We start from the raw sequence: 27,051 nt of genomic DNA, 5'->3' as shown, positions 1-27,051 counted from the left end.
GTTGCAGAGCACAGGCTCCAGACGCGCAGGCTCAGCGGCCATGGCTCACGGGCCCAGCCGCTCCGCGGCATGTGGGATCTTCCCAGACCGGGACACAAACCTGTGTCCCCTGCATCGGCAGGCGGACTCCCAACCACTGCGCCACCAGGGAAGCCTTGTATCTTTTTTTTTAATGTAATTTTTTGGCCACGCCACAGGGCTTGTGGGATCTTAGTTCCCCAGCCAGGGATCGAACCTGTGCCCCCTGAAGCATTGGGAGCACGGAGTCTAAACCACAAGACCGCCCGGGAAGTTCCATGCATCGTTTTTTGTTGTTTTTTTTTTTTTTGTATTTCGGCTCTACCAGGTCTTAGTTGTAGCACCTGGGATCTTCATTGCCGCATGCAGGATCTTTAGTTGAGGCATGTGGGATCTAGTTCCCTGACCAGGGATCAAACCCGACCCCCTGCTTTGGGAGCACAGAGTCGTAGCCACTGGACCACCAGGGAAGTGCCCCCCCCTTTATAAAATAGGGAATGCTTCATGAATTTGAGTGTCATCCTTGTGCAGGGGCCATTGCTACTCTTCACTATATCATTCCAATTTTAGTATACGTGCTGCCTAGTCGAGCATTCAAGTAGCCACTTTAGAATAAATGTTTGTTTTTTTTGTTTTTGCGGTATGTGGGCCTCTCACTGTTGTGTCCTCTCCCGTTGCGGAGCACAGGCTCCAGACGCGCAGGCTCAGTGGCCATGGCTCACGGGTCCAGCCGCTCCGCGGCATGTGGGATCTTCCCGGACCGGGGCACGAACCCGTGTCCCCTGCATTGGCAGGCGGACTCTCAACCACTGCGCCACCAGGGAAGCCCTAGAATAAATGTGTTTTTTTTGAAACCTATTGACCTGCATATCCAAATGAACTCTCTGGAGACCCTCTTAATGTTGTCTTATGATCAGAGGAATGAGGAGGACTTGGGACATCCTGGTGTCGAAAATGATTCTTTGTGATGATCATCAAGAGTGGGGACAGTGGACTTTTATAGGTGAGCTTTTTCAAAAAGCCCATTTGAAAGAGAAACTGATGCAGGTTTGAAAGAAGTCACCTATTTATCTAGTAAAATATTTAGGATCTACAAATAAATTACACTATTTTCCCAGAGCAATAACATATTAATTAATTGTTATTATAATTTTTCAGTTCTAGCATCTAGAAACTGAAGTCCTGTTAATTATGGCAGGGCCTCACTGATACTTAAGTGCATCCTGGCAAGAGACCAGGACTCCAGAGATAGAAGAAAAATCTTCAGCGTTAACAGAGAGAAAAAAATTTTATGTTATTTCCCTAGAAATGGTTTTATATGACTATGTCAGTTACCTTTTTCTAAAACTGAGTTCTTCAAAACGTACCCTATAACATGAGACATTAACTTGATTTTTTTGGTAGTGAATACATAGTAACAACTTATTTGAACTGAGTATGGACTAAGTATGAGGAATGTGTGTGTATGTGTGTGTAATCTGTGTGTTTGTTACTAAAATGAATTCTAACCACCAAAGAAAAAAGACAAATGCTTTATTGTATAATAAGATTTAATCCACTGAAATTTTATACAAAACAGACATTGGTCAGATAGCATTTGAGCTCTTATTGCAAATAGTAAACATGCAAAGGAAGTTAAGCATAAGAATATTCAAACTGTGAATGAAACATGTTGCCTGCCATATCAGTAAACAAAGGATGTTGCAGCCATTAGCCACTACCTCCTTTCTTGAGGGTGAGCCCTGAAGGAGCTCAGGATGCAAACAGCAGGATGCCCACAGGCTACTGGCCCCAGATAGCTGAGGTGCGCAGCCCAGACTCTTGCATCTGCCCATACATAGAAAAGTGCCAAATTCATTAACTTGAGATGTCTGGTTGTCTTTAATTAACAGTAATCTTTTGATGTTCTGACTACTTGGTCTTTGTTGCAAAACTCCTGTATATCCTGGTTCCTCCCTTACCTCTTCCAAGCAGTCCGTCAGAACTCTCTGAGAGGCTGTCTCCCGGGCTTATGTCCTCAGAAAGTCTACCAAATAGAACACGATTCTCAACTTTTAGGTTGTGCATTTTTTTTTAGCCGACAAAACAAAGACATAACATTACTAACTAGACCATTTTTAGAATCAAGAGAGCTCAGTCAAAAAACAATCATATTACTGCTTTACATACGTACGTTTCTTTCTTATTTCTTATATAGATTTCCTACATAAATTATTGTTTCATTGGCTTCGGTTTTATAATCTTTGGGATTGAAGACATAGTACGTACATTAAGACATGATTAGAAAATGTTGGTTTCTTTGTAAATTTTCCTCTATGTGGAAAAAAAAAAGATACAAGAAAATACATGGAATGTTCACCCTGTACCTACCCACTGGCAAGAGTAATCTGGGAGTCCTGAATAGAATCCATTTGACCATCTGTTGTATGTCACATTTCTTCAACCAAACGATCATTGATGCCAAGAGACAGCACCAGATTATGTTAAAACATTTTCACACTGGACATTTGGGGCTCAGGATCTGTCCATTCTGGTCCATATTCTCACTGGATGCTGCCATCTTATTTCAAGTCTAGGCAATGGGCAAAGAGGCGGAGGCACAGGAATGGTTTTTAGGCTTCAGGTTCTAACTGGTTGCGGTTGCCATGTTCATGGAAATGACTGAACATGTCCAGTTCTGTCCTCCTAGGGACCTTAAAAAAAAGAAAAGATTAGGACACTTTTGATAGTTTCTTTCACTGGGCTTGTCAGAGGTTAGTATCACAACAAAGATTTTCTGTAATTATTATTCAAGCTTAGAAAAAACTGGAAATAAAAATTGTTTGAGTTGGGAAAGAATAATAAAACAAAAATATTTATCCCGCCCACCCTGACTACATTCGCTTTCCCAAACCTGTTCTCTTTGAAAATCCCATGGAACACATCCAAATATCTATCAGTCTTAAGCTTTGCAGGAGATAATTTGGGAGAAAATGTCAATGAAATAAAGAGGTAGAAACTGGAGGATGGAAGGAAGCTGTTGTTTTGTCAGTCCTAGAACCTCATGTGTACTCACTGAAATTCTTCAACCTTGGTGCTCCACCTGTTTCGTCAACTTTTATATGTGGGGTAAAATCTCACACCGCTGCCCAGGATTCTTATAGTTTTATGAGGAGCTTTTTCATTGCCCTCGGAGGAGTGAAAGGGCACTTGCCAACTAAAGTCTGTCTTTTCTTCATCTAGTTTCTGCTTTGGAAAATATAGCTTCTGATTTTATCTTTCTGGGCACATTTTCTCAATTTCTCTCTATAAATAGGGAGCTCAACCAATTTCATCATGGGGGTGCCACACAGACATCTAGACATGAGGTGAGCAAAACTTTCCCTAGTGTAGTCATCATGTACATCCTTAGAACACTATATAGTACCTCCCAATAAACAGAATCATCATAGCAGTCCTGGTCAGCTGGTTGTCCCCAGATAGGTATCTTTAGAATCAAACCTGTGAAAGTGGGGAGAAAATAAGTCATGTTATGATGCTGAAGAGGAAAATCAACTTGCAAAGTAATTAAAATACTGTTGTAAAGTCATCCCCTTGAGCTTACATGATTACTGTCAGAAGTTTAGAAAAATTTTAAATTTACCAATATTTATTATCATCTATTATGCTGAGAGCATGAGATATAAACATGTTTACTTTTTATGCTCACCTGTGACTAGCCCTCCAACAAGTGCTGTTCCGATGGAAGAACCTAGCGCAGCTGCCTGCATGGCCATGGCAGACCTAGGAGGCCAAAAAAATTCCATTGTTTTTCCAAGCCAGCAAACAAAGCTCATCTCCTGAGGGCATGCATGCCTGCCCCTTCCAGGCCAGAGTGCATCATTACATACCAGCAAACAAACATTTGTTACAAGTTTTCTTTTATCTCATATATTTATTTTCTTTGAAACTCTTGATCAACGTTCACAAATTCTTATAAGCACTTAAACAGGAACTACCTTTTTCTTCAGGAATGATGAAAAGATCTTCCTCAGATTCCATATATATGTGTTAGCATATGGTATTTGTCTTTCTCTTTCTGACTTACTTCACTCTGTATGACAGACTCTAGGTCCATCCACCTCACTACGAATAACTCAATTTCGTTTCTTTTTATGGCTGAGTAATATTCCATTGTACATATGTGCCACATCTTCTTTATCCATCCATCTGTCAATGGACACTTAGGTTGTTTCCATCTCCAGGCTATTTGTAAATAGAGCTACAATGAGCATTGCAGTACATGACTCTTTGAATTATGGTTTTCTCAGGGTATATGCCCAGTAGTGGGATTGCTGGGTCATATGATAGTTCTATTTTTAGTTTTTTAAGGAACCTCCGTATTGTTCTCCATAGTGGCTGTAGAGAATGGACTTGAGGACACGGGGAGGGGGAAGGGTGAGCTGGGATGAAGTGAGAGAGTGGCATGGACATATATACACTAGCAAATGTAAAATAGATAGCTAGTGGGAAGCAGCCCCATAGCACAGGGAGATCGGCTTGGTGTTTTGTGACCACCTAGAGGAGTGGGATAGGGAGGGTGGGAGGGAGACGCAAGAGGGAGGGAATATGGGGATATATGTATACATATAGCTGATTCACTTTGTTATATAGCAGAAACTAACACAACAATGTAAAAGAATTATACTCCAATAAAGACTTTAAAAAAAAAAAAGATCTTCCTTAGAGGGTTTAGTATTTTCTAAAAATGTGGTACGAGGTTCTGATTCATTCAACAACTACTTATTGGGTACTTGCTTTGTGCCAGCTTCCCTTCTAGGCACTGAGGATGGAGCAATATACAAAACAAATGTGAGCAGCCATCTCTCCTTACTTCATCCCCCCAAAAACAATTGTGATGAAATAAAAAATCAGAAAAGCTAATTTTACCAGGTATTGTAGGGACAACTCACTGAAAATATTAAAGTGCATGTATATCTTAGAAGTAGTTACCTTAAAATTTAATGAGTGAAAAATTCCTTATAATTTGGGGAATAGAAGAATGTGATTAAAAGCTATAGAAATGCATAAGGGTGTCAAATGAGCTAGGAGTGTGGGAATCTCCTTAGCACAGTGCCTCACTCTTAACAGGCAATTAACAAATAGTTGAGTTATGGCAGGAAAGCAAACCATTGAACTAGGAGAATGTGTTGTTTCTTCCTCATCCTTCAGGGAAAAGAATGTACTTAACTCAGATTCCTTTTTTTCTCTTTATCTGAAGGTTTTATTATTTTTTTTCTACTAAAGAAAAATTTGTACGAGTAATATATGATCATTGTAAAAATTTCAAAACCACTAATTAAGAAAAGAAGGGAAAAAGTTTAATTTCCCTCCAATCTTATCAGTATAAACATGTAAAATATAAGCAAGTATTTTTATAAAAATGCAATCATGTCATGATACTGATTTTCCCATTAAATCTTAATGTTTTTTCATGTCAGTAAATGTGGATCTGCATCATAATTTTAATTACTAGAGTAGTACACTGTACAGATATACTGTAATTATAGTTCTATAGGTTGGGTATTTAGGTTGCTTCTGATGTTTCATATTTTTAAATATGCTGTGAGAATATATCCTCTTAGGAATATGCTTATGGACTTGTCCAATAATTTCCCTAAAATAAAACCTATCTAGAAATGGGATTATCAGTAAAGGTTTATATTCTTCTTAAGGGCTTTTCCAAATAGGACTTTGTACAATTTATATCCCCATGTTTCCACTTTAGCCACCATTCAATATTATAATTTATTAAATCTTTATCAATTTGATAACTGAAAAATGGATAATTTGTTTTAATTTGCATTTTTTTGATTACTAGCAAGGTTGAATATTTAATATGTGTTTAACTCATCTGATTTTCTTCTTTTGTAAGCTGCCTGTTAATTTTACCAGAATCTGCCAAGATCTTTTACAAAGTATTAAAAGATGTTTTTGATGAAAGTTATTCCATGATAAAATAGGCTTGGAAAACACAGAGTTAGACAAAATTAACAGCACTGTTAGAGTAAAGCTGCCATAAGTTGAAAAAATGTCCCTTAAGTATATTAACTTCTCCTTGTTCTATGCTTACCAAGAAACCCGATTTGCATTGTAATATTCTGAATAGACACATGTGAGTAAATAGATTTGGCTCTTGTACAAATGTATTTTATCTGCTGTGTGAAATATGTGTGAATTTTACACACACATGTGAATGGGCCTTCCAAGGCTTGCCCCCCTCAACGCCTCCTGAATAAATTAAGAAGTTGCTAAACCTGTATACCCAAGGATTGGACTCTTAACCATGAAACCTACCCCAAATCTGGCCACCCAGCAAGACCCAGCCTTTGAGGGCCAGACAGACTAGTTTTATCGCATCTATGGAACTGATCCAGGCATGATGCTCAAGAATTCCTCTATTTCTAATCCTGAGACACCTCTTAAGTGTGTGTGCAGAACGTTTACACACTATAATACTTAGGAGTTGAACTATTTATCTCAAACTTTTGTCATGCTTGATTTGCATTAAAATACATCAGTGTTTGGTCTCAACACTCTGTTGGGTCCTGGAAAGAACTAAAAGAAGATGTGATATTTCTGGGGTTGTCCTCCAAATTTACAAAAGTAGTAAAAATAATAATAATAATAAAACAACAGAAGAAATGGGTCACCTATACACATGAAGAGGAAGCAAATTGTCTATTCAGTAGAAAATATGATGAAGCAAGTTTTTCAAATATTTATCATTACTGGTCTTAACATGGTAATATTTTAATCTGCTAAAATGGAAGAGAAACACTTTCTTTTCATATTATATAACTCCAGCCAGTGGACTTGTTGAGACATCATCAAACACATTCACATTTTCCTCATGTTTTCAATCAAAAATTGAGCATTTTGATTCCTCCTTCCTTAATCCCTGAGTGATCTGAACTCTACAATTTTCCTAGCTGTTTTGCATGGATGACATTCATATCAAATTGTTCCAATCTTGTTGCATAAAATTACAACTGATGGCTTATGGCATCACTTCCATTCTCCTAAATTTGACTGATGGCTGTTCTTTCTCTGGCCACTTGGGGAAGAATCTAAGTCTGTTAGAGCCTAGAAGGGATTTCAGAGAATAAATAGTACAAGTCTCTCATTTTACAGATGAGAAAACTTAGAACCAGAAATGCTGAGTGACTTGTCAAAAGCCACTTAACTAGGTAGCAAAGTTGGAACCATATGCCAGTCTTTCTGATTCCCCAGATCCAAATGCTCTCCACATTATGCTAACTCATTCTTCTTTGTGTGGATTGGATGCAAAGGTTGCCAGTTCATCATATATGCCCCATATGCTTGATTTTGGTAGGACCAAGTAAAAGAGTAAGCCTACTGTAATCTGAATGTGATGATCAAATTGTCCTATCTGCAATGAGACAGTTGCCTATGATAGAGAAATTTAAATAAACACGTTAATTAAACAAAAAAAAACATTAATAATGCTAGTTAAGAAACACCTTCCAATACAATTCTTTTATCTTGGTTGTGTCTCTTTGGCTTCAATAAGAACAGTACTTACGAACTGTGGTCTGGACTGCTAAAGAAAAAGCTCTCTCATCACTGGGTTTCTCTAAGAGTAAGAGAAAACAGCACTTGACCTTGGGGAACAGGAAAACCCATTCTTTCACTCACGTGTCAGCTGTCTCCAAGGCTATGAACACAATGCTGGCGAGGCCTCCTATCACACCAGGTAAGCCGTGTAGGTTATGGACCCCACACGTATCGTGGATCCTCAGTTTAGTAGTGAAAAATGGCTAAAATTGTAAAAAGAGGAAGCTTTATTATTTTGTTAGCTATAGAGAGCTGTGTGACTGAAGTCAATGACCATGCAGGAAAATTTTTATCTGCAGGCCAGTTCCCCATCTTTATCTGACACCTGCTTACATCAAAGAATCTGAACACACTGGTAGCAAAACTGCTCATTTCAGTCTTAGGTAGATAGATTTGAAGGTGAGTGACTTTAACTCCTACTCATTCTTACCTACTGATGGTATCCTAAATCTCATGAGTAGGGCTCAGAGTCCTTAATTATACAAAACAAACATCAACAACCACAAAACCTTTAATGGAACTGCCCTGAGGAAAGCAATACAAGTACGTTCAGTTCATACTGTTATAAGTAACTGATAAAAACAAAAGAAAGCAAGAAAGAGTAGAAACCACTGGAACACTGACATGTTGAATGACCCAAGGAGAGGTGCTTAGGAAAGGACTTTTCATAGCTTTTCTCTGCTGGTGGGATGTGAGAAGAAGATGGGGCAGATCCAAAGTTTGACTCAGAGTGTCTTGTTAATACTTACAGTCAGAAACTTGAACCCAAACACGGAGACCACTCCTGCAATGCTCCCAATGATCATAGCATAGTATGGGGTATTTGCCATGTCTGCAGTAGTGCCCATAGCCACTCCTCCAGCAAGGGTTGCATTCTGAATGTGAACCTGTGTAGGGCACAGAAATGTGAGTGAGGTGAGAGGCAGGAGGAGGAGTTCAGAAGGACTGTAGCAATCGTGGGTTCAGTGGATTCCATACACCACACATTCTTCAGTTGGGAGGGTTATGGATTCGTTCTTTTTTATTTTAATATTATTGGGGAATGGACTTTTTATTTATTTTTAAAATTTTTATTTATTTATTTGGTTGCACTCAGCCTTAGTTGCAGCGGGCAGGCTCCTTAGTTGCAACTCAAGGGCTCCTTAATTGTGGCATGTGAACTCTTAGTTGCGGCATGCATGTGGGATCTAGTTCTCTGACCAGGGATTGAACCCAGGCCCCCTGCACTGGGATCGTGGCGTCTTAACCACTGTGCCACCAGGGAAGTCCCAGGATTCCTTTTTAAGAAGAAGGTTCTTTGTAATTTCAGAAGGCCTTTCTTCCCAGCAGTTGACACTTGGTATCCTTGTTGTAGGGTTCTTTGGTCATGCATGAGAGATCAGGTTAGTAAGACCAGTGTGGAGAGGGATGTGAGGAAATCAAAAGAAGTTGTAGTAGGAGGGTGGGAATATACAGCAGTTATTCTGGCAGTGTTCTGCCTCTTTATGCAGCTTTGGAATGCATTTGTGGTTACCGTGAACTGAAAGAAGCCTGTGGCCACTGTGTGCTTTTGCAGAGTCCATGATATTCCAATAATCAAAGAGGGGATTTAGAGACATTGAAATGTACACATTACACATCAAAGACAACAGCTTTTGCAAGTGTCACTCTTCTGAGAACATTTGAGGGTGGAGGAAATAGTAACCAGTTTCCATTTACCAGAATTCCTCAGAAAAATCATATTCTGACTGTTCTGCCAGAGGAAGACAGGTTATCAGTGCTTTTGAAAGAGAACCACTGAGCTGTACATGTACGATTGCTTCTTTTTATTGTTTTCAGTTTTTTCTCGTGAAACAATTTGCAGAGAACTGAAATACATGTCCTTAGCTATGCTTAGAAATATTTTAGTGGGACTTCCCTGGTGGTGCAGTGGTTAAGAATCCACCTGCCAATGCAGGGGACACGGGTTCAAGCCCTGATCTGGAAAGATCCCACATGCCGTGGAGCAACTAAGCCCGTGCACCACAACTACTGAGCCTGTGCTCTAGAGCCTGCGAGCCCAACTACTGAGCCCGTGTGCTACGACTAGTGAAACGCCTCGAGCCCGTGCTCTGCAACAAGAGAAGCCACCGCAATGAGAAGTCTGTGCACTGCAATGAAGAGTAGCCCCCGCGCGAGGCAACTAGAGAAAGCCCGCACGCAGCAATGAAGACCCAACGCAGCCAAGATAAATAAATTAATTTAAAAAAATTTAAAAAAAGAAAGTAATATTTTGGTACAATATCTTTTTTCTCCCTCAGCTCAGAAAGGAAGAGTGGCTGATCTGAGGATTATTCCTTCACTGATATTTCTTTAAGCTCTTAGTCAAGCAACTCAAAAGACTATTTTGGGGGAGATATAAAAAAAGTTTGATTTTGAAATAATTTTAGACATGTAGCAGTTACAAAAATATTGCAGAGGGTTTCCATATATACCACACCCAGTTTTCCCCAATGTTAACATCTTACATCACTGTAGAACCAGGAAATTAGCATTGGTGTAATATTATTAAATACCTTTTTGAATTTCACCAGTATCCCCACTGATATCCCTTTTCTTTTCCAGAATCCTATTCAGGATCCCACATTACATTTAGTTGTTATTTCTTTGAGAGAAATATCTGCTATTAGAAAATCAACTTGCATTCCCCCACTCTCTTTTTTTACTCTTGTAGAAATTCCTGTTTCTAAGAAAGATTTTCTAAGAACTTGGGGACAGTTAGCTCTATCATTAAAGAAATATGCTTCAGATCTTTCATTTTTGCATAATTATATTCCCTACTAGATTTGCCAGAGTACACATTTGAAGAATAAAGGAATGTTATTTTCAGATTATTCTCCAAGGTCTGCAGTGTTGTGATTTGTTCGGGCAGCTCAGCAGTGATGCAGAAGTGAACTAGTCATAAGAGCAGCCATCAGGGTTGCTTAGCGAAAGTTCCATGGGGGTTAACATGGCACTTACCATATGGAGCTTGCCTCGGCTCTCAAGAAGGCTGGAGCATGCATAGGCTGTAACCACGCTGGCGGCAAGAGAGAAGTATGTGTTTACGATGGCCATGTACTGGTTCTTTCCAGCATCAGCGATGGCCGAATTAAAGCTGGGCCAAAATACCCATAAAAAAAGAGTCCCTGTAGTAAATCACAAAAAGGGGTATTAGTTCTGAATATGGAAGGCAGTCCAGGGGAAGCCGTTTGCCTTGGGCACTGACAAGATGTCTTTACTTTTATGCTTTGTTATCTAAGAGTTAGGAGAAAATAGGGGTATTCCCTTGCGTCTGACCAAATAGACAAGAATCAGGCAAGTTCATCCCAACTCACCAATCATTGCAAACAAGTCCGAGTGGTACACAGACTCTTCATTGCGATGCCCTTCTTTCAGACTTGATCGATACAAGATGCCTGCTACAGCCAAACCAAAGTAGGCCCCAAAGGCATGGATGGTCATTGATGCTCCAATATCAGAGGCCTGAGGGTGGCAAAACATTCATGTAAATAGAGGTGAAACTCACTACAGGAGGGAGGTCAATGAAAGAACTGCTTCATGGGTTAAAGAAAAAGAGATCAAGAGAGAGAAAAAATGTGTCAGAGAAAGGGAATAAAACAGGATCAGGAAAAACAAAAAAGTGCAAGCATTGGAGCCACACAGAACTGACTTTCAATCCTAGGTCAGGTACTTCTCTGATGTGACTTTAGTCAAATTACTCTACTTCTTTGAACCTCCAGTTCTGTAAAATGGGGAAATGTTACCCAACTAATACAGTTTGTGGTAAGATTGAGCTGGGACCATGTTTTTCAACTGTTAGGTCCTTAGTGGGCACTCAATACATTTTAGGTTACTTTTCCAGGTTAGGGAGATTCTCAGTGAAATATTATGCATTGCATTTGATACAAAACAAACATGATTTTTGCATTCACTTGACATTGCAGTAAAAGCTCACTTCATTGTAACTCAAAGACTTGAAGTTTCAAGAAGCTTCACCCTGCAATGATGATATGAAAACCAGCTGAGGGACTTCCCTGGCGGTCCAGTGGTTAAGACTCTGCGCTTCCACTGCAGGGGGCACGGGTTCGATCCCTGGTCTGGGAACTAAGATCGCACATGCTGCTCAGTGCCGCCACAAAAAAAAAAAGAAAAAAGAAAAAACAAAGAAAAAGAAAACGAGCTGAGGTCCAAGATTCATTTGAAGAAGCGCATTTTAGGTCCCTCTTTAGGACACAATGGATTTGATCCAGTTTTCTACATTTCTTGTCTCTAGATGGAAAGTTCAGTGTGCCAAACCCAAGGCATTGCTCTGTACTTATTAAAGTAGGAAAATGATACAAATTTATTAATTTATTTAAATTTTCATGCTTGATAAACTCCTATGTACCTTTCAGGTCCAGCTTAGCTGTCACTTCCTCAGACAATTCTACCTTGATTCCACAGTCTAAGTTAGATCTTTTAGGTATACTCCTTCAGAGCCGCTCTATTTATTTTTTCAAAGCACGTGTTGCAATTTATAGTAATATTTTTGTGTATGTGTGCATGATTCTATAGGTAGATGGTTGAATGTATGATCATTTGTTGGATGTCTGTCTCCCCCACTGGATTGTAAACCCTATGAAGACAGAGACCTTAACTATTTGTTTGTCACTGAATCACCAACACATGACACCTAGAAAGTTACCAAAAGTATTTGCTATTGAATTACATGTTCAATAGAGGCATAAATAAAATACTGGAGAGTGCCCAGAAATATTCTATTTATTTTCCTTGGGAGAATCAATGAGATTTTCAAGGAGGAGAAGAAATTTCATCTAAGCTTTAATAAAAGGCTTTGAAAGAGCTATTCAATGAGTAGTTGAAATATAAATAGGAATTGATCATTGATAGAAAATGTATTTTAATAAAAAGAGTTGTAGAGCTAGAAAATTCTGGATTTGAATCCAGATTCAGGCAAGTAAGTCATTTAGCATCTGTGATCATCAGTTTTATTGTGTATAAATAGTAACATCATAATACCTACTTTACACTGTTGTGGTGATACTGCAATTAAATAATGTTTATAAAACTCCTGGTTTACAGTAGGCACTCAAATGATGACTATGAGTACTATTTGCTATGGTATCACTGTCACCAAGGTTTGTCCCTGAATATAGTGGGCATCCAATACATGTGTTGTGGTGTTCAAAGCTAGGTAAGTATCACTAGAACACTTACCCCAAATACCTCAACAACCAGATATTCATTGACAGCAAAGACAGCAATTTCTAAAATTGTCATGGTCAGCATTTGTATTGGACTTGTTTTTCCCAGGACAGCTCCAAAAGAAATCAGAACTGCGGCTGTACTGAAGTCTGCATTTATCATGCTGAGGGAAGAAGAAAGAAGACATTGAAGAATAATGCACACCCCACATATATGAGTTGTAATGAACTATAGCATCACCCTGTCCAGAGTTCAAGGGCCCTCTCCCCACCTGTCCCCATCAGGTGCTTCTCCCAGGCCTACTTTTATCCTCTCCCACGTCCTTGCCCACCCCCACCTCCAATTAACATACAATCTTTAGTTGCTCTCACATTTCCTTTAACCTACCTGTTCTTTACCTCATTTAGGGTTTTACTTTAATAAGGTAAAGGAATAATAATTATTATTATTACCTTAATAAGGAAGGAATAATAATTTTATGGAAGGAGATTTCTCATACCCTTAAGGTCACATCATAGTGGATATAGACATGAATGTATGGTCCAGCTCAGTTGAGCAAGGCATTGATTTAGATCCTTGGATCTCAACGATCTTCTATCATGGAAAGGAAACAATTTGCAAGCTAGTTCAGCGGCTGACTGTCAAGAGACTAAGCAGAGAAACAATTGCTCTGAAAACACAATGGTTGGAAAATAAGGGGTGCTCACTTTTTGATTTCAATGTGGAATTTCTCTCCATGGCTCTGCAGGATCCCCTGTGCAATAGTGCCCCACTGGAGGCCCAGAGCAGCAATGAGTAGGTTGATGCCCATACTGCTGAAGCCATATTTTCGCAAGAAGGTCATGAGGAAGCCAAACCCAGCAAATACCATAACATGCACATCTTGGAAGACTGCAAAAGAGCAGAGGAAAAAAAATCTGCATAAGGGGACCACTGAGAAAGTGTTACATCATAGCATATTCCATTTACTAAGTGCTACATCCTTTTCAGAAAACACTACAAAGGGAATGTTAACTGGGCTGCCAAAGGCTGGGTTCAAGTGACAGCTTGGTTACTTAGCAGCCAGGAGACCTTGGGCAAATTATTCAGTGTCTGAGCCTTTTCTTGGAAGACTATGCACTATCATACCAGTGTGTCTTTCATCCTCTCCCTGAAGAGTTTTCCATTACTTTCCACCTGAGGAAAACTTTGCAAAACATAATGCAAGTATCACCCGCTCTTGCAGACTTTCCCAATATTACCAGGGAAAATTAATATTTCCTCTTGTCTTTTCCAAACCTCAGCTTTAGCATTTGTCACATTGCATTACCATTTATTTAGCACGTATCACACTGCAATAGTTATTTGGTGAGGTGTCCATTGCCTGCACTAGATTGTGAGTTTCCTGATTGAAGGGATTAGGGCATACTCATCCTTTGCTCCCCTGAATCTGTCATAAAAGCGTGCATATAGGAAAAGAGGCAACATTGACGAAATGAATGAGCTGCTGTCTTTATCTATCAAATGTGTATAATAGGACCAGCCCTGGAAATCTTACTAGATCATTATTCAAGTCATATGGGATAATGTCTTCATTAACACTTTCTAAGCCAACGGAAGGAAGGCTGTATCCTCTTGAGGAACAGATACTTGACTTGGTTCTGGAGATGTAGGCTGATATCCCCCAATTGTATCACGTGACTGTGAGACCTTGGGCAAGTCACTTATTCTCTGGGAGCTTCAGTGTTCTCATCTGCAATACTGCAAAAGCTATATTTCACATTTCCTGGGGCTGTAGGGGGTGCTGCCAGGTGACAGCTCTCCCTTCCCTCTGGGAAACACTCTTGTCTTATACAGGTCACAGGCCTTCCCTCGGGGAGCCTGAGCCCAATGACTGGTTGACATGTGCATCCCCTTGCCTCGGGAGAGGGCCACCTGAAGCTAGACAATCCCAGTCTCAGAGTTTCTGGTGGGGTCAGCTGAGGCTTCTCTCTCTGCCCAAACACTTCTCCTGCAGGTGTTGATCATAAGACACTCCCCAATAACCTTCTTTCAGGCTAATGTCGCTCTTAGAGTCTGTAGCACCTTCCCTTTGGACTCCCCTCATCTCTGTAGAACTGTCCTGACTCTCTCCCCAACACAGCTTGCATACTACATTTTTTTCAAACTTTTCAGATTAAATCCGATCAACTAATCTGTGGCAGTGATCACAAACCCAGAAGTGGATGAAGATGCTGTCTTTCCAAAGATTCCCAGTATTTGAAAAGGGCTGGTCGGAGCCGTGGGGACTTACCCTACCATCTTACTCTATGACAAATACCAGGACAGACAGAAGTTGGCATCATAGACTGAATTATGAGGTTCCTTTGGTGGTCTAGAAGCTAGTCTCACTTATATATGAGTGCTGCAAATGTAATAAAGAGAATGAGAAAACCAGACCAAACTTGCTGATTCAGGTACACACAGTGTCATCATTCTTTCGACTCCATCCATGCAGTGAGCCTTTTGGTCATTTTATTTGTTGGTGCAACCTCCCAAGACAGTCAGTCTGAGGAGGGTGAAAAAGGAAAAAGATTTCTGAAGATTCCCTCTCATTAGCAGCTTTGAGGGAGGTCTCAGAGAGGAGAATGCTGCAGTCTTTTTTTTTTTCCTAGTGAGATAATGCCTGTTGGCAATAATCTGACTTACACCCGCATTCTGGATGCCCACCCTCATCTCATATCTTCCCAGAGAACTTCAGAATTGGGATTTTACCTGACCTGCCGATGGGCAACTGTCAACTAACATCAACCTGTTTGATTTTGGAAATATAGGTGACCACATGCATTTATCTATTTTTACAGATTGTTTTACCATTTAAATTTTTTATATAAACATTTGATTTAGATCATAGACTAAGTTGGAGTGGAGCTCAGAGAGTATGCGTGACTTACTGTTTATGATTTTCCTAGACCTTTCTGCAACTCAGTTTTCTCCTCTTTAAAGAACAGTTTGGATTAGATGAAGCCCAAAGTCTCTCCTAGCTCTATAAGTTGTTTCATTTATTTTATTTTGTTTTTAGGTCAGGACTCTAAGATCCAGAGAAGTTAGGTGAGTTGTTTATAATCACAAAACTAAAATAAAAATAAGAACCCAGTCTTACTGTCTTCACTGTGTTATTTTTTTTATTACGCCAAGTTGTTTTTCTAAACGTTCTTGTTTAGAAAACTCTTTTTCCTCCTGTCATCAGCTGATTTTAAAGTGTGCAGTAACCAACTAATTTAAAAATTGTTTTAACTAATTTTGTAATGTCTCACACTGGGAGTAATAATTACTCAGATTCTATCCTCCTCTTCCTTTGTTGGAAAACCAGACGTTATATAGAGGGAGGAATTTCTTGTATTAACAGTGCTCCACTGTTTCCCACCCCTCCCCCAAATCTAATTCTTGTTACTGCTTTTCGCCACAAGGGGGCTTTAAGAACCTCATCTAAGAGAGTTTACAAAGTTGAGAAGGCTCTTGACAAATAATGATTCTGTATAAAAGGTATGGATAAAAAGGTTTATAAACAGTTAGGATTATGTATTGTCTTTCATCCTGCACTAGGAATTTTTTTTTGCGGGTGGGGACAAAGGAGAGGGTCATGAGTTTAGTTTTATGGTGCAAGACTCTGCCTTTAAAGGAATTAAGTATCCTCTTCATAGAAGGAAAAAGGGATTTCTTTAGTGATTGGAACTTTTGTGAAGTCTTCTGACAGGTTTTAAGGACTTCCAAGACTTGTCTAAATCAGATATTCTCAGTAGCAGGCAATTTTAAAAAATTGAAGTATAGTTGATTTACAATACTGTGTTACTTTCAGGTATAAGGCATAGTGATTTGCCTTTTTTTTTTTTTCCAGATTATGTTCCATTATAGGCTATTACAAGATATTGGATAATATTCCCTGTGCTATATAGTAAATCCTTCTTGCTTATTTACTTTATGTATAGTAGTTTATATCTATTAATCCCATACTCCTAATTTGTCCATCGCTGTTCCCTTTCCCCTTTGGTAACCATAAGTTTGTTTTCTATGTCTGTGAGTCTGTATCTGTTCTGTATATAGATTCATTTGTATTATTTTTTAGATTCCACGTGTAAGTGATATCTTATTGTATTTGTCTGTCTCCGTCAATAGCAGGCAACTTTAGCCTCTAAAGTAAACTTGGCAACGTCTGGTATTTTTGTTCTATATTTTACTTCACATTTATCTTGGACTAGGGTATCTTTTAAGCCCTGATGACTCAATGTCTTTGAAATGCAACTGATGATTCCAACTCTCCCTCTCCCACCACCAACCAACAGAAAAATGAAACAGAACCTTCTTTCTCCTCTATTTCCTGTATACGGGTGCTGCCTAGAATGTCCGCCCCATCCCACCTCCAACACTTTTTTTTTTTTTGGCCACGCCACCTGGCTTGTGGGATCTTACTTCCCTGACCAGGGATTGAACCCGGGGCCCTGGCAGTGAGAGTGCTGAGTCCTAACAACTGGACCGCCAGGGAATTCCCCTATACCTAACACTTCTTTACCTGACATACTTCTAGATGACCCTCAAGAACCAGATGCTCTGCACAGTGTCGCCGGGCACAGCTGTAAGATTGTGCACGTCCCTCTGGTTTTATTTCATTTGTTTATGTGCTTGTCTGTGCCCGTTTATCATCAATTTTTCTTTGTTTCAGTGTGTTATAATCTATTACCGTTATACCATTATTATTTTTAATGCTCTATTTATCCCCAATTTGGCTAGCTGGTGCTCTTTCAAGTAGGATCTTGTGTTCTCTTGGCATGCCCCCATTAGTCTTTATACACTTGGCTTACCTTGAGCTTTCTTTGCCCTGACCTGGAATGAGCCTCTGAGTGGAAAATGGTAGTTAGAAGGCAAGATATGGGTTCTATTTGTGCTCATTGCTTCCAGTCCTTTTAAGTAAACAAAATGAGTCAACTCAAAGGCAGCATACAGGAGGCTGGTATCTTATTGTTAGATTATAAAACACAGCATGTTAATTCAAGCATTGTATCACTTAGGATAGCAGCAAACAATTTCCTAGGAATCATTTACCCTGCACTTTCTGTAACCTTTTGCCTGTCACGTATATCTAGATTTGCTGAATCTTTTGTAATAAATGAACTGAATGAGGAATTCCCTGGTGGTCCAGTGGTTAGAACTCGGTGCTTTCACTGCCCTGGCCTGGGTTCAATCCCCGGTCAGGGAACTAAGATCCTGCAAGCCGCACGGTGCAGCCAAAATAAATAAATAAATAAATAAATGAACGGAATGATATCTGAATAAAATAGGAGCATATTCTTAAATTGGGATTTTTAAAAATAAATCATCGTACTAATCTGTTGCTGGTATTGAAATTCATAAAATAATTTCTAGTGCTGTGTACATTCGTTGCCAGTTTACCTATATCTTCAGTAATTCTTCAAGTGTGATCTGCAGACATCTTGGGCATCTTGGAAACACTTTCAGGGGATCTGAGGTTGAAATTATTTTTATGATAATTCTAATTCAGGATGTTGTTTGACTTTTTCACTGTGTTGATATTTCCACAGATGATGAAAAACAATGGTATAGAAAACTGCTTGTACTTTAGCATGAAGGAAAGCAGTGGTACCAAACTGAATTAGTAGTCTGGTATTCTTCATGACCACACACTTGCAGTAAAAAAAGAGCCAGTTTTACTTACAGATTCCTTGATGAATCAGTAAAAATTATTAATTGTAACTATTGACCCTCTCATACATGTCTTTACACGTAAAGCACTACTGAAACATGATGGTTGTCGCAGAAAAGAAAAAGCACGTTTGTTATTGTTTGAGTTATGAACTGAGTGAGCAACTTTTCCACAGAACTCCATTTTTTTTTTTTTTTTGGAAAAAAGATTGGTATAAACTATGGTTTTTCAAATGGGTATTAACTTTTTCTGAAAAATGAACGAAGTGATGTTGTGATTTCAATGAAAAGAACTCACAGTATTTGTTGCCAGTAATACATTTTGAGTTTAAAAAAAAACCTTAGAATTCCACCAGAAACTAACACAACATTGTGAATCAACTATACTTAGTTAAATAAGAAGTAAATTAAAAAATTAGAAGTAAATTAAAAATTAGAATTTCAGAAAATTTATGTCTGCCACTACAAGCTTGTCAGCTTTCTGAAACTTCTTGGGGTTTCTGGTGAGATTGTTGGTGATATTAACAAGTATCCTTTTTTGATATTATATAATGAAATATGTCAACATTTGGAGTATCTGCATAACTGTGAATCAGTATTTTTCAAATGATCAGTGTAACAAGATCACACATGGGATCCACTCAAAGTTCAAGATAGACTAATGGGGGCTTCCCTGGTGGCACAGTGGTTGAGAGTCCGCCTGCCGATACAGGGGCACGGGTTCGTGCCCCGGTCCGGGAGGATCCCACATGCCGCGGAGCGGCTGGGCCCGTGAGCCATGGCCGCTGAGCCTGCGCGTCTGGAGCCTGTGCTCCGCAACAGGAGAGGTTTAACAGAGGACATAAAGTTCATTGATGTGGTTTTAATGTCCTGTAGGCATTAAAGACCTTGTGTTTGTAGAATCTCTAGTAACATGTTAACAGCCTTCAAGGAGCCTTCTCCTTAAACTTTACTTTTCTCTAGTCTTGCTATGTGTTAGCAAGGATTAGTTGACAGTCACAGCCAAACGTCATTCCTTTATCAAATTATTTGCCTCAACAAACTGGCCAACACTTTGCTGGGTGCCATGAAGGCCAAAAACCATGGAGTGTATCTAGTTCCTCAAATGAGTTTCTCTGGGGTCCGTCATGACATGCAATGTGATATTCAGGTGTGTTGCCCACTTCCGTAGTTGTGCCCTGGGATGGGAGCAGATGCCAGGATTGTGTGATATCACCCCTTTCTCTGCATTGCATAGTGAGGAATGCAAGAGAGGAGAGAGATGAATAAAATTATATCCTATTGAATTTATTTTAAATATAAATAAAGGTCCTACTTTCTTTATTTGTGAAAAATTCATAGCTTTCACCACACTGCAACTGAGAACTGGTGAAAGTCCCTGTGAGCTTCTTAGGCAGGAAATGAGCCTCTTCTGTGCTTGAACCCCTGAACTTGGCACCGTCCATGGTGCTGGGTAGGTGCCCCCAAATGTTTGTTTACCTGACTTGCACTTTGCTTCTTAGTGAGTGAATATTTAATAATCTTCTCTCCAGTGACTTATGCTGTTGCATAAGTTTGATGTACATCAATTGTTTGAAATGTAGGAAAAAAAATATAGGTATAATTAGTATAATTGTGTGGTTTCTAGGGCTGTTCTACAAAATATTTTAACCAGTGATAACACAGCTGAACTGGAAGATTAGTACTAACCAGAATTTTAGATCTTGGGAGCCACCTTACAGAAGAGAGAACTTTTAATTGTGTATAGACTTGAGTTATGGGGAGCATTTTGAATGAGTGAAGGCTGCCTTCCATGTAAAATTTCACTTTGTGTTCTGTGTAATGCCCTTCTTCTGGGCCCCCAGGGGCCTCTATTGCTTAAATTCTTCTTCCCTTATCCTGCCCCCTGCCTATGTCCTGGCTTCACTGCCCTTATAGTGAGGAAGATGTTGTGGTTTGTGTGTGTCTGTGTTGGCTGTTGATTGTTAATCATTATTATTATTGGCAACTGTGATTTGATGTTTCCTTAAAGAAGTGAAAAAGAATCCTGCCCTAGATATCATTTTTTGATCCCTCTCTTGTTTTTATGTTTGATACAGCTGATATAACAGAAAATCCTTTTAGCGATACTTTCAAGTTATAGCCAGAATTTGACCATTTCTCGGAACTTCCTCCATTATGACCTTGGTCCAGCCTACTTTCATATCTCTCCAGGATTACTAGATGGTTCTTGTAATATGACTTCCTAGTTGTTCCCTTGATCCCCTACAAACTCTTTTCTACGTAACATCCAGAAGAATGTCTTTAAAACTTAAATCATATCATACTCCTCCTGTCAAAGTCCTCCAATTGTTTATCAACTCAGAATAAAAACAGTTTGCTTACAACGGTCTACAAGGCTCTGTAGCACCCAAACTCTCACACTTCTGAGTTTGTTTTCCCTGCTTGCTCACTGCATATACTAAATACCCCAGGGCCTTTGCGCTTGCTGTTTCTTCCATATAAAATGTCCTTGTTCTGTTTCCATATAGCTTATTCTCTTGCCTCTTTTAGTTCTGTTTAATGTCACTTCGTATCAAAAAGACCTATCCAGACTCTACATTAACTGCCTTTCTCAATCAGATTTCTCATTTAAACCATGGAACAAGATAATGATTTAAGTAACTATTTTCTAGTTCTCTCAAAGATGGTACAGGATTGGTACCACTGTAGAAGCACAGAAGAGAAGTTAATTAATTGTATGCAGTGGATGCCTTGGGCTAGTAAGACTTAATTCATTCACATAACCCTGGTTGAGAAAGGCTGAAAGGATATCCCCCTTGTCCAGGTACATCTAGTTTTTAAATATTGCTTTGTTTATTGCTGTGGCATTTTATTACCATGTGAGTGTGTGTGTGTTAGTGTATGGCTGTGTGCTGTGTGTATGTATAACATACAAGCAAATATATACATGTATATATTTGCTTGTATTATACACAGATATGCATATGTATATATACACATATGTACACATATGTATATATGTGTAAATGCTTTTCCCCTCCCAGCACAGTACATATGTGAATATGAATATATATATACATATTGAATATATATCTATTCATATATATATGTGTGTGTGTGTGTGTGTGTGTGTGTGTGTGTGTATATGGTCTGGGTTTCCCCATTGGAATGTAAACTTTATAATGAAATAGAGCAGGACCCTGTGGTCCTCTCCCAATTCATGTTCTCCACCTGCCTTTTGTGGAAAAACTGTAGCCAAAGAATAAGTTTAATAGAAGTGAGAAAATGCAGAAGCAAAGAATAGCAGTCCAAAAAGACAAATAATAATAGTTTAGTCATTAACCAAAGTCAAGGACCTTTAGTTCCTCCTCATGGGCTATAGATAATATCCTGAGCCACATGCTGTGAGCTGCCTTTTAGACACTGAAACCCCGGCCAGGTGGAAGAAGTTAACTACATGATGAACAGACTGTAGCCATGACATAAGCTGTCACAATTCTGAGAATTGGCCTCAACGAAATGGGAACAAACCAACCCTGGAACTAAAGACTAACAGTACTTAAAACAATCAATATGACACTGATCAGACCACTGATGACCAATATCAAGAGGACTGTCAGAGCTGACTGTGCTCTTTCTGCATGTAGCCCCCTCCCTCTGTCTATAAAAGCTCTTGCGCCCTGATTGTCGGGGGGCGGGGGAAGTCGGCCTTTGGACAGGAGTCTGCCCTCCCCCTCAGCTGCAGCATCTATAATAAAGCAAACTTTCCTTTCCACCAAACTTGCTTCTTTATTGGCTTTTGAGCGGCGAGCAGCCAGACTCCACTTTCGGTAATAGCAAGGGCGTGGACTTTGCTTGTTTTGTTTGCTTTGCTTTATTTACTGCCTAGAGCCTAGGACCTCGAAGATTGCTTGACGAGAATTGGGAGCTAAATAGATATTTTCTTAATGCATCATAAAATGAATGAATTTCTATGTTCCTTGCAAGCAGAGTATAAAGGTTATATGATTGCTAGGCAATTGAAAAAAATGACCATGTTTAGTAACTCTTCTCTCCAACTTGGCTTTTATCTCAAATTCTGAATTGAAGTTTTACCTATGAGTGTTGACACTGGAACTGAGAGAATTCAGCTTGAATTATGCAAATTACAAAGCTTTTGATCGCTTAAGATAACTTTATTTGAATAACACTAATCTTATATTTTTGGCATTTTGTTTCTATGCCATAGTGCAGCTCTTCGTTTACATTTGTACCGAACAGTGGAGTCTTACAATAAAGACATCTTACTTGTTTTATCTTTGAGTAAGTTTGCTGTAGCACATGCTTGGTGCACAGTAAAAATGTTTACTGGATGAAGAAACGAAATGTACAGAAGCATACAGAGTTGAACAGAATTCTTTTCTGTTTTGGTGTTCTTGAACTTGCAAATTATAAAATTCTTTAATCAAGAACCCGTTTGGATATCTATGTAGTGTAAAAAGAACTAGATTTGGACCCTGAGTCTCTGACTTATGGTCCTAACTCTGCCCTTAACTTGAGAATGTGCATTTTGGCTGAGTCGCTTGGCAACTCTAGGTCACAGTTTCTACATGAGAATACTCTGCATTATATAAACTCCCTCAAAAATGTGTAGGAATGAGAGAACAAATGTCATATTTTCTTAAAAAAGCTTAGACATATGCTATAGAACTATAATAAATATCGCTACAAAAATAATTGAATAAATTAATAAAATTTAACACTTAATAAATAATAAAATTATTTGTGCCTCACTGAATAAACAGTCTATATAACAAGATTATATCACAACCTCCCTCCCTGGTTAACAAGGTGATGAATATGCCTGGCTCATAGTAAGCAGTCAGTAAATGGTAGTTATTATTTTTATACCAAGTATTTTATAGCCTGCCTGTCCAAACTTGAAACTATATCCGTTCTTTCCTCCAGTTGCCATTCCCAGGGAAGGGTCCTGCTTTTAAAATATGTCAGGTGTTCACACGTTTCTTCTCATCTCAGAGGAACAAACGGTCTTCCTTTCAGAATATTATAAAGCCTTGAGTACATCATTTACATCCTATATCATCCTTAATACCCCTTCTTATACCTTAAGGCCCTTACATGAATTCCTTCTCAATATCCCATTTTGTTTCTACTTTTTCTCCTCCAAAGTTAACTTTGAGTCTTTTTTTGGGGGGGGGATATTTTTATACCTTGCAGAACTAGTGATGAAGGGAAAAATAAGGTCATTTAGCAGCATGTAGGCAACACAAAACATTGATCAATTATTTACATTTTCAGCTTCTTGTTCTGATATTTTAATAAACACAGATTCTATCCAAACACATTAACTACAGAGACCAGATGCCCCAGCATAAACTTATAATAACCTTAGCACTCAGAACTATCACATAATTCTGTAAAGAGCTCCCATGTAGAGTGCTAGGGGTTACAGTATTCACAGACCTCACATTCTGAGAACGTAAAATGGGTCCACATTCTGAGAACCCAAAAATGTACAATAAGAAGCAGATTGCTTACTCACGAGGATACAGGTCAAGGTATCTGTCCACATCCACGGTAGGTGACTTGGTGCTGTTGGGCTGCTGGGAAACGTTCTGATCCGTTTCATACTGAACAAATAATCCAAATAAAACAATCATGGCAACTTCCAGGCCAATGGCCATGAGAGGGAACGTGAACCTCATGTTTGTGGCAAAGGACAGAGGCACACTGAGGGCTTTGCGGTCTGTGGGAGGTTGATAAGGACAGAAGGGCTGCTCTGTGTGTAGAATTAGGCTGCATGCTCAAGGCACTCCAGTGACATTGCAAGAAAAAAAATGGGCAAGACTGGTGAAAACACCCCATCCACTGGAGTGAATTATGCTCTGTAATCAAACTGTTGTAAATGGTGGTTTGAAGAAAATACAATATAGATTGAAAGAAGCCAGCTGATGGAAATGATCTATTGCACACAAGTGTCTAGACTCTTTTTTCCCTTTTTTATTACATTTTTAAATTAAAAAAATTTTTAATTAATTAAAAAAAATTTTATTGGAATATAGTTGATTTGCAATGTTGTGCTGTACAACAAAGTGAATCAGTTATACATATACATATATCCACTCATTTTTAAGATTCTAGTCCTGTGTAGGTCATCACAGAGCACTGAGTAGAGTTCCCTGTGCTATACAGTATGTTCTTATTAGTTATCTATTTTATGTATAGTAGTGTGTATATGTCAATCCCAATCTCCCAATTTATCCCTCCCCCAACTTTTCCCCTTGGTAACCGTAAGTTTGTTTTCTACATCTGTGACTCTATTTCAGTTTTGTAAATAGGTTCATTTGTACCGTTTTTTAGATTCCACATACAAGTGATATCATATGATACTTGTATTTCTCTGTCTGACTTACTTCGCTCAGTATGACAATCTCTAGGTCCGTCCATGTTGCTGCAAGTGGCATTATTTCTAGTGTCTAGTCTCTAATGTAACTTAAATTCAGCAGAAACTTGGTGCTAATTGTATGACAGGCACTGAGCTGGGCCCTCTAGGAGACACAAAAGTAAGCAAAGTATAGAATGGGTCTATTAACTTCCTTGAGGAAGTTAATCTAGTTGGGAAGACAGAAATGTAAGCAAGTGATCATATAAAAACAGATAAGTAATGTAAGTGTTCGTAAAAGTATTGAGGAACATAAATAAGGCAGCATCTCATTTTGTCTTGGCCCAAGAACACTACTAGCACATGAAATGCTATGGATGGAGGCATTAAAAAAATAAATAGGCTTTACCAGTAAAACAGAAAGAGGGACTAGCATAAGGCTTGGAAGCACACGGCATATTTGAGGAATAGCAATTCGTTAAGTAAAGCTGGGAGAAATGGGGAGGGACCAGGTGTGGGGTATCTGGTGATAAAGCTGTAATGGTAGCTGGGCTGGATTATAAAGGGTCTTGCATTCAGTATGAAGAATGCTGCATATATACAATGGAATATTACTCAGCCATAAAAAAGAACAAAATAATGCCATTTGCAGTGACACGGAAGGACCTAGAGATTATCGTACTGAGTGAAAGATGGCACCACAGGAGTGGATTCAGATGGTTAACTTCAGGGACACACATGTACATCCTCCACTTTGGTTTTGGTTTTGCAGTGGCCCAAAGGGTGCTCGTGATAATTCCAAAAGATCATAAAGGCAAAGTACTAATGCTGATAAACTCTACACAAGGTTGTAAAAAACCAAGTAACAGGGAATTCCCTGGCAGTCCAGTGGTTAGGACTCTGAGCTTCCACTGCAGGGGGCCTGAATTCCAAGTTTGATCCTTGGTCGGGGAACTACGATCCCATATGTATCTAGTGAAGAAAAGGTTTTTCCTGTCCCCAAAAAGGCTCTTTCCACCTCTCAGGGCTCTAGCTGGGGGGCCCTGTGTTTCCTCATCATCCTACATGGCTGTGGAATTATTTCCCAGAATATTACCACCGAGCTGGGTTACAGGACCAGAGTGAGCTCCAGCACACCCAAAGCAGCTGTCTGAGGTATAGGCCCTTGTCTTAAGCCAAGGGTTCTTAACATTTATGTGCTATGGACACTTTGGCAGTTTGTTGAAGCCTCTGAATTCCTTCTCGAAATATTTCTTAAATGTACAAAATAACATGCATAGAATTATCAAGTTAACCAGTTGCATTGAAACTCATTGATCAAAATATAATAAAATCCAAAAGTCTGATGTAGATGCATCTTCATAATATAGAAAATAACAAAATCTAGTGGCATTTCTAATAACTAGTATAACTTCAAAGTAGGAGTATGAGTATAAACAATTTTTACTCATTATTTTAAGATATTTGGAACAAGAATAATATGAGAGAAAATTATTTGGGATTTCTATTGGTGACAAAGTCATAAAACTACTAATGGAAATACTGAATTTCAATTAAATGCACTTTTTTTCCTACTCAAGTATATGGACCACCTGAACTCTATCCATGGAACCCTGGTTTAAAATGTCTGTTTTGGGGACTTCCCTGGTGGCACAGTGGTTAAGAATCTGCCTGCCAATGCAGGAGGGCATGGGTTTGAGCCCTGGTCTGGGAAGATCCCACATGCTGCAGAGCAACTAAGCTCGTGCATCACAACTACTGAGCCTGCGCTCTAGAGCCCACGAGCCACAACTACTGAGCCCACGTGCCGCAACTACTGAAGCCCGCACCTAGAGCTCGTGCTCCACAACAAGAGAAGCCACCGCAATGAGAAGCCCGCACACCACAATGAAGAGTAACTCCTGCTCACCACAACTAGAGAAAGCCTGCACCGCAACAAAGACCCAAAGCAGCCAAAACCAAAAAAAGTCTGTTTTAAATATGGCCTTACTTCCCCTTTGTTTCAATGTAACTTTACCTCAGGAATCTCCTCATCATTTCTTGTCCTTGGTAATTCTCATGGACACATTAGTTTATAGCAATAAATCTCCTTAACTCTACATCCCAGGGACAATTAGAGGAATATTAGTCAAAATCTTCCTAGGAGATCCTGTGCACCTTAGAAAAGTTAATTCAACACCCCTCATATGATC

The 27,051-nt window shown here is 39.2% G+C and overlaps 1 protein-coding gene and 1 non-coding gene across 2 annotated transcripts; both read right to left on the bottom strand.

The window, feature by feature from the left end:
- Nucleotides 1-504: 504 nt before the first annotated feature.
- LOC115801791 (U6 spliceosomal RNA) lies at nucleotides 505-612 on the bottom strand. The gene has a single exon (XR_004022137.2). It is a non-coding gene; the product is annotated as a U6 spliceosomal RNA (small nuclear RNA).
- Nucleotides 613-1,027: 415 nt separating this feature from the next.
- Nucleotides 1,028-24,182, bottom strand: RHAG (Rh associated glycoprotein). Its single transcript, XM_022582093.2, has 10 exons — nucleotides 24,020-24,182; nucleotides 13,527-13,710; nucleotides 12,832-12,982; nucleotides 10,950-11,097; nucleotides 10,594-10,760; nucleotides 8,364-8,501; nucleotides 7,696-7,817; nucleotides 3,707-3,780; nucleotides 3,425-3,498; nucleotides 1,028-2,711 (listed from the first exon to the last, which is right to left on the bottom strand). Exons 1-10 carry the CDS (start codon nucleotides 24,180-24,182, stop codon nucleotides 2,631-2,633), a joined length of 1,302 nt encoding a protein of 433 aa, XP_022437801.2. The 3' UTR covers nucleotides 1,028-2,630.
- Between the last annotated feature and the right edge of the window lie 2,869 nt (nucleotides 24,183-27,051).

Source organism: Delphinapterus leucas, chromosome 10, assembly GCF_059928025.1.
Source record: "Delphinapterus leucas isolate spDelLeu-1000000601 "Yukka" chromosome 10, BTC_Dleu_Yukka2, whole genome shotgun sequence".
NCBI classification, from domain to species: domain Eukaryota; kingdom Metazoa; phylum Chordata; class Mammalia; order Artiodactyla; family Monodontidae; genus Delphinapterus; species Delphinapterus leucas.
The sequence above is the reverse complement of the archived record's forward strand: the minus strand, read 5'-3'. Positions and strand labels throughout refer to the sequence as shown.